The sequence below is a fragment of the Phyllobates terribilis genome, unplaced genomic scaffold (genome assembly GCF_046119375.1).
Source record: "Phyllobates terribilis strain yellow unplaced genomic scaffold, ASM4611937v1 Scaffold_5__5_contigs__length_657084704, whole genome shotgun sequence".
Taxonomy (NCBI): Eukaryota; Metazoa; Chordata; class Amphibia; order Anura; family Dendrobatidae; genus Phyllobates; species Phyllobates terribilis.
Window position 1 is genome coordinate 107876850 of NW_027362765.1, and position 9718 is coordinate 107886567.

Below are 9718 nucleotides of genomic sequence, written 5' to 3' on the forward strand. Positions count from 1 at the left end.
ACCTGGAAGCAGTAGTACAGCAGAAGCCCCTACCACACACCCCAAAAAACTCCATAAATTCAAGCCATTTATCAAGGGGTATAGTGAGCATTGATCAAGTGTCTTCCAGAAATAAATCAGGTGGCAGAAAGTGAAACATTCCATCCCACACATGCTAAACTTTGAGGCTTTACATACAGTACCAGACACTTTTTTTTCCTCTTATTCATGTGAATAAATAAGTAACGAAACTTACATGAGAAAAAGCTATCCCAAAAAAAATTTATTTAAGGAAGGGAAAAAAAAAAAAAAATAAAAAAAAACCCCCACAACTCAAAGTAATACATTCAGTAGATGCCGAAACACTACATACTCCTAAAAAAAAAGGCGTACATTCACATTGCAGAAACTTGGCACTGGAATGCCTTTTGCAACATCAACTTTACAATGTAAACAGGAACTATCATGTTCAATATTTCTAGTTCATTAAGAAAGGCACAAAATGGCAATGATCTGAAGAAACAAGCTACGTGCAAGAGATTTTTTTTGGTATTTTGCGCAGGTTTTTTTGGCCTTTCAAAAAAAAAAATAAAATAAAAAAAAAAATCTAGGAAAAAAGAAAGTTACAACTCCATGTTGCATCTAAGACTCAAGTCTTTATATATTTACATAAATACATGCACTCCCCATACAGCAAACGATAGGAAGCTTGTAACATGAGAGAAGTACATTTCAGTGCTTGAAGTTTCCAGTACCAGTAAGGTTTACAGTAGAATTTCAGAGTGTGTGTGGGGGGGAATAAAATAATGAGGTAGATAAATAAAAGGTTCGTACAGAAACTATAAACACAGGATGTCATCAGAAATGATGTAATACTGCTCAGAAAGACAAACACTTAAAGCTCATTGAAGAAGCCATTGTTACACAAGTGTAAAGAAGATTTTTTTGTTTCCTTCTTCTCGGTGGTCTTATCCCAGAAAGGCCACCACAAAACCCCTTTGAAATACTGGAACAGGTGGTAGACTTCTGATGGACAAGGGAGTGCCCTTAATGCACAGTTACTTTGGAGTAAAATCTACATTCAAGACTTCAAAAAACGCCTACTTTAAAAAATAAAGATATTCCAAAATATGTACCCTCTTGTTATTTTGTGTACAGAAAATGAGGACTGTTCTCATTTTAAAGTTTTTAATGCAAATTTCAGTTTGGAGGTTTTAGTTTGTTTTTTTTCCTTTTTTGTTTAAAGGGGGAAGTTGAAAGAAAAAAAAAAAAAATAATAATATATCCACAAAAGGATGACTAGTCCTCAGCAACAAGTCCTTAGTCTTACGGATGCATACTCCCTACTCCAGTACTGGGCAGCCTTCAGAGATGCTCCAAGTCAATGTGCAGAAAAAGCCACAGTAAGAATCCAACGAGAGGAAAGATGCAGCAGATCCCAGCCATCTAGTTGAGCGGTAACATATTTTGGCATCACAGCACAATAAGCCACTTCAGCTAGTTCACAGCTATATTTTCCTCCATGAAGTGAGGGAACTGGTGTTTTGGTGCACTGTCTGCAGATTTTTCTTCTACCGCTTCAGGCATACTTTGACTCACACTTGACTGAGCAACATCAACGTTTGAGACAGTGACTGTGCTGACGATTGGCGCACTACCATTACTGACAGGTAATGCAGGAATGCCACCACTTTGGATCACAGAGATCTCATTAGTCTTCAGGGCAAGGCCATTATTTAGAGCAGTAGCATATTGGTTCCATACAGCTGGATCTATGTTGACCGTTGAAGGAACAAGATACTTTGGAAAAATGTCAGCCACTTTCTTAGTATCATTTCCCAAGGAAGGCATTGGGTTGTCCATGGAAAGTCTCCGTCCTCGGCGAGCAGAGTTATTCCACATGTGTGTTCCCACATGAACCTAAAGAAGACAGAAAAGGTTAATGATACCCAACAGTCTCATTCTAAAAGTAGAGACATCGAAATGTAAAAGGTTAGTCAAGAGGTAAGACAGCATGCAGGAGGTTTTTTCAAAGTTGACATTGAATATTGGGTTACACGAACAATGAGTCTACGTCAGGAGCCTTCCTCAACATAAAAACTTTAAATGCTCCTATAGGCCCCCCCATTCACCAGGAGACCAAAAATGCATTCTTAGGGCCTCCGTCTACATAGTGTGTAAACAAAGAACACGTACAATGGGTCCCAATGGTGGACGGATGCCATCCAGATTGTGGCCACTATCAGGCATATGCCTCCTGAGGGCATGTGTCTGATAGTTGCCGTAAACGCAGTGTGTCCCTAGCCTTGTGTTCGCTAAATATAATTAGGTCTAAGGTTTTAGATGCAAAAAGTGGATCCCACCAATTATTTTTGGAGGAAAGTCTTTTAATAAAGCTAATTTCTGCAAAGCAAAGATCCAATAAAATTAGAATTTTTTCTTCCCCACCCTCCCCCCAAACAAAGTTACAAGCCACCATTGCAAATATGCTTTTTAAGTGGGATAGGAGAACAAAAATAAAAAACCCTCTTACCTTTAGGTTTCCCTTAGTTGTAAAAGCCCGGCCGCATATTGTGCAAGCAAAAGGCTTTTCCCCAGTATGGGTCCTTTCATGGATCTGTAGCGCACTTGCAGATGAAAAGTTCTTATTACACGTAAGGCATATATGCTGCTTTGCTGAACGACGTTGTGGGGCAATTAGGGGGCTCATCCCAGGTGACAGACTTGGTGGGGTAATGAACTGTGCCATGCCTATAACCCGATCTGTTGGCATTTCCACTTTAATAAGTGTTGGGGGTGGACCAATGTACACATTTGAACTCCTACCTGCAGAACAATTAAGATGTGTTAAAGATGTGCCACAATGAAGATATTACTGCACGCACAGAGGAAAGTCTTCTACAAATCATACAACTAGCTTTAAACTCCGTGTCATATTAAAGGAGTGGTCCAGTCCAAATTGATAAGTTTGCGGTCACTGTGTGACTGCAGACTCATGAATGCCCCCAGTGCATGCACTGTACGCTGCGAGAATTTGCCGGTTTCTGAGCCGGGACCGGAGGGTATGCGTTCTACACACTCCCGGCTTCGCTCCATACACTTGTATGGAGCGAGGCCGGGCCCCATCTATTGATGCGGCTGTCCAGTGCGCACGCCCATACAAGTGTATGGAGCGACGCTGCGCCCACTGGACGAGCTCTGACCAGGAGTATGTATAACTTATATATACCCTCTGGTCCCGGCTCAGAAACCAGTGAATCCCTGCAGAGCACAGTGCGTGCCCTGGGTGTGTGGTGGAGGGGTATCATAAGTCTACAGTCACTGCAGACTTAGCGATTTTGACCGGACAATCCCTTTAAAGGCCACGTTCAGCATTTTTAAAGGCAAAAATCAGGAGTGGAGCAATCAGAGAAAAAAAGCAGATGTGCTGGCCAAATATTGAAAGCGTGAACGTGGCCCAAGACATGTTAGCCTTTAAAATACCATTAGATACACAAGTCATAATGTGAAAGGCATCTACCTCACAGCTCAGTCAATTTTCATTATACTAATTTTATTTAACCGAAAAATACTTACTGAAATCTCCATTTTGGTGCAGTCCTGGTTCTTCTTTGATCTTCCGGATCAAGTTACCGTTAGTTAGATCTAGGGCACCATCACCCTCTGTATCAACGGAGCAATGTTCAGAGTGCTCTGCTTTACTAGCCACACACAGCATATCGTGGCCATTAAAAGAAGGTGGTGACTTAGCTGGCACGCTGCCATCATGGCTGTTAGCTGGTGAAAGCCCTCTTGACTCAGTTTGTACGGGACTTTTCCCATTTTGATATTCTTGGTCCCCAATGGAGAATGAATCATTGGTCAGTCCATCACTTTCTATTGACACATTGTCCATTGATTTCACACTGTTTTGCCTCTGTAAATTTAGGGTAGGAGATTTGCGATTTTCTCGAGAGGCAAGTTCGGAAAGCTGGGCCAAGGACTCTGCCTGGACCTCACTTTGTGGTGTTGGTGGTTTAGAACCTAAAGGCCCATCTCCAAGCTCCAAATCTTCTTCCATATCTATGTCATCAATGTTGTCATCTGTAAGGCTGTTCAGATCTCCATTCTTCTCATCATTTGCAGATGAATCAATGTCTGCATCTTCACAAGCATCTTCAGAAACTGGCGTGTTTGGAATCTGACCGCCCATATGCATTCGTATGTGTTGCTGTAAAACCACAGCATTAGTAAACTTCTTTTGGCAGATTGGGCATGAATGCTGCACTTTTGATGGAGTATTTGCACGGTGTACACCACAGTGGGTCTTGAGGTTGCTTTTGGTTGAAAAGGCGCGTCCGCAGATTTTGCATTTAAATGGCCTCTCTCCAGTGTGGGTGCGGTAATGCATTTTAAGGGAACTTGGACAGCTGAGAATTCGGCGACAGATCAAGCACTCGTTTGGGTCAGAACCAGTTTTATCAATGTTCTCTACCAGTTGTTGGAGCTTGCTGGTTTCTGACCCTTGCTCACTTGACCCACTAGCAGAAGGAGAGTTTAAACTCTGATCAGTGCCAGATTCATGGCCAACTAGTCCAGATGACACAGATTCACCTTCACTGCCTGGTGAGGGCTTGGACTGCAGGTTAATTGGGAGGGCGGCTACTGATGAGTCGCCTATACTAGTTACATTTGGTATGGTCAAGCCAGAACTGGGAAGACTTGTCAGTACAGGTTTTGGGTCTGGAATCACATTGGACTCATCCAACGGGACAGACATTCCATATGGAATCCCAGTTGTTGTTGGGACGTTATCCAGATGCTCAGGAACAGGATAGGGATTCATTCTTATATGTGGGTACTTCTCTCTGTGACGTTGGAAGTGAACTTTCAGGTTTCCCTTTGTAGTAAATCTGTTGCCACATATGTTGCACTTATACGGTCTCTCACCAGTATGGGAACGCAAGTGAATTTGCAGAGCACTGTCGTTGCCAAACACTTTACCGCAAAACTTACATTTATGCCTGAAGAATTGATCCTCACCACCACCAGGCTTCACTTCAGATGTTGGGACAGGAAATTTACTCTTCAGTTTTTTTGCAGGGTCATTCAGACTGAGTGGATTCTGGAAGATTACAGTTCCAGGAGAATGAGGTAGGACCGTGCTTGGAAATCGTGAAATAGAAGTAGGAATTCCCCTATTAACCTCAGGCTTTATTAGTGGGCTTGCGAGGCTAATTGGCACAGCACCAGATGCTGCCACAGGTATGCTGGTATGAGGTAGTTTGGATTGTTTAAGAGTCTCAAGTGTCAAGTTTTGGGCACCAGCCTTTTGCCCAATTAGAGCAACCGCAGCACTAAGCTGTTGGGATAAATGGGCACCTAGTGCCTTGAGTGGATCTGTAGCTGCTGCTATGGAAGGATGCAAGGAGTTTGGAGCCATCATTGCAATCTGAATGCGAATTTGCTCAGTAAGCTGAATCTGCTGAAGTTGCTGCTGCTGTAAGCATACCAGCTGTTCAAGAATCATTGGTATGGTGTTAAGGTTGTTTGCTGGATTAGAGATGCAATCTGACGTGCGTTGATTAACAGCCACTTTAGTAGTATTGATAGTTTGCAAAGTCACATTAGTGTTGGAGACCGTCGTCTTAGGCAGGTAGCCAAATCCATTAGCCTTAGGAGCTGACGGAGGAACGGTTTTATTTGCAGAGTCCACTTTTATGTCCATCTTCTCTGCTAAAACAGTGGAGCCCTTTGGCGGTCCGTCCTTTTCGGCTTTATTCTCAGCCGGCTGTGGAGCGACACTTTTAGAAGGTGCTGCAGAGTAGACTTCGGGCGTCCCCTCGTTGTCACACTCGCTCATTATCAGGACTGGCTGATTCTTTGTGCAGTTCTTTTTATGCTCTAGAAACTCTGCCTGGTTAAAGAACTCGGCACAGCACTTTTCACAGACACGCGCCTCTTCCATCTTGCAGCGCTTTACATTTCTTTCACCATCTGTATCGCTCGGACAGTCTGGCGCTTCAGCTAGAAAAAAGAAAGGTAAAACAAGTGAGCTAACAAATATATAATCAATCACTGCATATACACTCAAAAAAAATAAATAATTACGCAAGGTGGAACTAGTCATTTAGAGAAAGCAAAAAAAAAATAAAAAAATAGAATTGGAATAAGTACATTAAAATAAGACCCCATTGTTCGATCCTTTACTACTCAATGCATCCATCAATTAGCCCTGTAGCTACTAATGTTACAAAACCCTAAACTATACGTTTATAGATCAGTAAGTTGCCATAATGGATCCTACATTAGGTGGCAGTGAAACAATTCTGACGTCAAGACATCACCCCCCCCCCCCCCCCTCTTATATAGCGAGGGGGATTGCTCAGAATGAATCACTAACGTTAGCCATGGGTCTGGTGAGCAGTCCGATTTTACGAAAGCTACCATACCGAAAAAAATAAATAAATAATGGCACCTACTATGGAGATTGGCCATTTTCACCTGTGACGGTTTACAGAATAAAACTCCTATTTTGGCATTGAAGTATAGATCAATAACCAGCAGCAAAGCATTGAGAACCAGAAGTATTGGTCTAACCTGAAACAGTAGATAATTCACTGAAAGAAAAATTACCACCAATACTACTATGGGTCTTTGAAACTTTTAGTCAGTGTCTTTCTACAAGTGATTCAATATAGAGATCAGTTTGTAAACGAGTGCATGCTTTATTTTGCAAAACAAAGGAATATTAATGAAGGAGCGTCGGGCCACATGGCTTTTGTCCTGTACTAGGCACTGTAACATTTGGCTACACAGCAAAATTATAGCCCTGGCCAGCCATAAATAATGGTGCACAGGGAGGGGGAAGGGCCTTTTCATTAATGATAAAAGCAGAGATCCAGAAAGTTCGTCTGTTTTGCCATCTCTCCACCCCTGAATTTGTGGAATGTTATCTCTCAGCATCTAGTTATCCAATAAGTTAGAAGAATGCAGTGAAGTCAGCAGGGGTTTAGATTAAATCACCAACAAATGGATTGGAGAGAGGGAGAAAAAAAAAATAAAATCCAATGCTATTGTTAAGTATGCTAATGTGTTTACAGAATGTAAGCCCTTCCACCAGAATAGTGTAACAACCAGACAACTTTAGCTGCCCATACACAAGGCTACGTTCACACTAGTGTGCGACAAAAATATATATATTCATTCTCTCTTTCTTCTGCATTGTCAGACATGTGGTAATTGTTTTTTATACATCTGTACCAAATAAAAATTGAAATGTATCCATAAGAAATCGGATTCTATACGGCTGATCCGTGTGAACAAAAAAAACCACAACAAATATTCGTCAGAATAGAAGCAGATAAGAAAGATACAGAAACAAACCTCACTCCAGCAAGAGGCAATTCCTCAAAGCTTGTCCTCTCCATTAAATTTGAGGCCCATAAACAAGCAGTCACGCCACACTAAAGCTGCGCTGAAGACACAGACCCTGCTGCCAAGGTCAATTGCAGGAACCCTAATTGTAAGCCTGACATCAGCTTACCACCCACAGGAGGCGGCAAAGGTTACAGAAGCAAGCCACTCACAAGCGTAGGGGGCACCGCAGGGATGACCACTGCTACAAGAAATATTTAGCTTTCGTTAGGGTCTGGCATATGAGAGGACACCTGGCCCAAATAAAACTGGTAGCCCTTAGGGTTCATCATACAGATACCAAAAACAGTGAGTTTCATCAGCTTTTCCTCAGACACTCGGATGGGGAAAAAAGTAGAAAATATTAAAAATTACATGCACTTTTCTCACGACAAGCAAATCCGTTAAAAACTCATGCCGAGTGCTGCAATTTTTATCTATGGACTTATAACCTTGCATTGGAGTTTAATCCAATCTGACTGCTGTCTGATTTTGTGCGGCTCAAAGATACACGGACATGCAAACAGCCCCATAGTACCTTTTACGGTCTATCCGTGAAAAAAAAAAAAAAATCAATGTGAATGAGGCCTTAACCAAAGAAATGATATACATCAAATTTGTAAAAAAAATAAAATAAATAAAATAAATAAAATATATATATATATATATATATATATATATATATGCGCAATGACATCTGTTGGGGGGGGGGGGGGGGATCTGGGGTAGGGTGATAAATTGTGTTACCCAATACCAGATAATAATAAAAAAAAAGCCACTTGTGGTCTCCCTTGTCAAAATGGAGCGCCCTCTGTTGGTTTCCTGACTTGATAATTTTGAAAAAAAAGTCTAGGGTCTAATATAGGAATCTAAATTAACCTGAAGTGACAAAATTAAATAAAATTGGAGGTGTGATCTCTATATCTTTCCAAATACACAACAGGGAAAGGAGATGAAGTGTAGGAAGCAGCAGCCACGTGAGGCAGTGACCAGCACACACCTGAAGGTGGCGCTACAGTATAAAGCTCTGGCATCACCTCTCTGTCCAGCAGCATCGTGATCGTTATCAGTAATGTCCAGGCTGGAGACTCAGATGTGAGCAAATATTGAATATAAAGCACAGACCGGATTATATAATACATCAACACGTGCTACAGAGTAACTGCTGGGGAGGGAAAGAAATAAAAGTTACTGCACCCCTAAAGGAGAGACCATAAATAATAAGCCCCCAATATTGCAGCTATCAGGGGGAGGGTCCCCAGCAGTATGGCTACTTGTACAAACAGCACCTCACCCCCACCCCGGCCGGAGCACATGCACAAAGGAGGCGAGCATACAGCCAGGCATGATCGCCCCTCACTGGCCCATCTATGGGCTTTACTAGCCACTGACCCTGACACAGAAGCCAGAGAGAACGGATACGGCTTAATACATAGAAGAATCCCCATAATAAAGGAAACAATAAATAAGAAGTTGTGAGAATGGAAATAAATGCATATATGATATCATCTACAGCCGTGTATGGGGGCGAGGATGTCACCAGCCCCATGAGGAGACCCCCGGCTAAGAAAGCAGGTGCGAGGGGGCCACAACTTGTTACATCGTACATTCGGCGGCAGAAACAATGTAACAAAGTTACCGGAGGGAGACAGCGGGCTGCGGGGAGAGCCGGCCCTACAGGTCAGGGGCTGAGTCCGGAATCCCCCCAGGAAGCCCCTCACAGCCGGGTACTCACCGCACGCCTCCAGCTGCTGCCCCTCGGAGTTGAGGTGCTGAGGCTTCGCCTGCTTGCGCCGCGACATGGTCCGTGCATCAGGAGCCAAACAAGTGCCAATTATTCCTCCGCACAACAAATTCCAAGAGTCGGGTAATTACCCCCCTTCAGGTGGAAATGCGCATGTCGCTGTAATTATGATTATCAATAATGCATTGCGATTTATCATGGGCTCCTGACAGCTGATTGGCCTGAGTCCAAAAAACTCACAGATTATTCAAATAAGGGCTATTGATCAGGAGGGGCGTGAGGGAGTCTGGGAAATGTAGTCCGCTGGCGCTGCTGCCCATGCTCCTCACTGGAGCGCTGCTGCCCATGCTCCTCACTGCTGCACAACAGCAACTTTTTTTTTTTTTTTTACTTCTTTTCTTTCAATTACAAGACCCCTCCCCCCAATGGGCAGAAATGCTTTTATAATTCCAAGTAAACACAATGGGGATGGGAGGTTTTTTTTTTTTGCAAGTGAAAGAGAAAAAAAAAAAAAAGTTGTTTGCAAATGAATGAAAATAAGCCAGGAGACAAAAGAGGAGTGTTATAGTATAGCTCCATGTGACTGTAAGTGGGGAGGGG

General features: G+C 42.7%; 1 protein-coding gene across 2 annotated transcripts; it reads right to left on the reverse strand.

The window, feature by feature from the left end:
• Window positions 1-308: 308 nt before the first annotated feature.
• SALL4 (spalt like transcription factor 4) lies at window positions 309-9482 on the reverse strand. Of its 2 annotated transcripts, none has more exons than XM_073681007.1 (4): window positions 9110-9482; window positions 3556-5985; window positions 2513-2805; window positions 309-1899 (listed from the first exon to the last, which is right to left on the reverse strand). In XM_073681007.1, the coding sequence occupies exons 1-4, from the start codon at window positions 9174-9176 to the stop codon at window positions 1477-1479; spliced, it is 3213 nt and encodes a 1070-aa protein (XP_073537108.1). In that variant the 5' UTR covers window positions 9177-9482; the 3' UTR covers window positions 309-1476. The 2 variants fall into 2 exon arrangements, with proteins under 2 accessions (XP_073537108.1, XP_073537109.1); XM_073681008.1 differs by lacking the exon at window positions 9110-9482 and adding an exon at window positions 7345-7477.
• Between the last annotated feature and the right edge of the window lie 236 nt (window positions 9483-9718).

Excerpts from the sequence above, each read along its gene's own strand:
- SALL4 (XM_073681007.1), bottom strand. The coding sequence starts at position 9,176 with ATGTCGCGGCGCAAGCAGGCGAAGCCTCAGCACCTCAACTCCGAGGGG. Across the intron at positions 5,986-9,109 it reads GCAGCAGCTGGAGGCGTGCG|CTGAAGCGCCAGACTGTCCG; the intron begins GTGAGTACCCGG and ends TCTTTTTTCTAG. Across the intron at positions 1,900-2,512 it reads CAACTAAGGGAAACCTAAAG|GTTCATGTGGGAACACACAT; the intron begins GTAAGAGGGTTT and ends TGTCTTCTTTAG.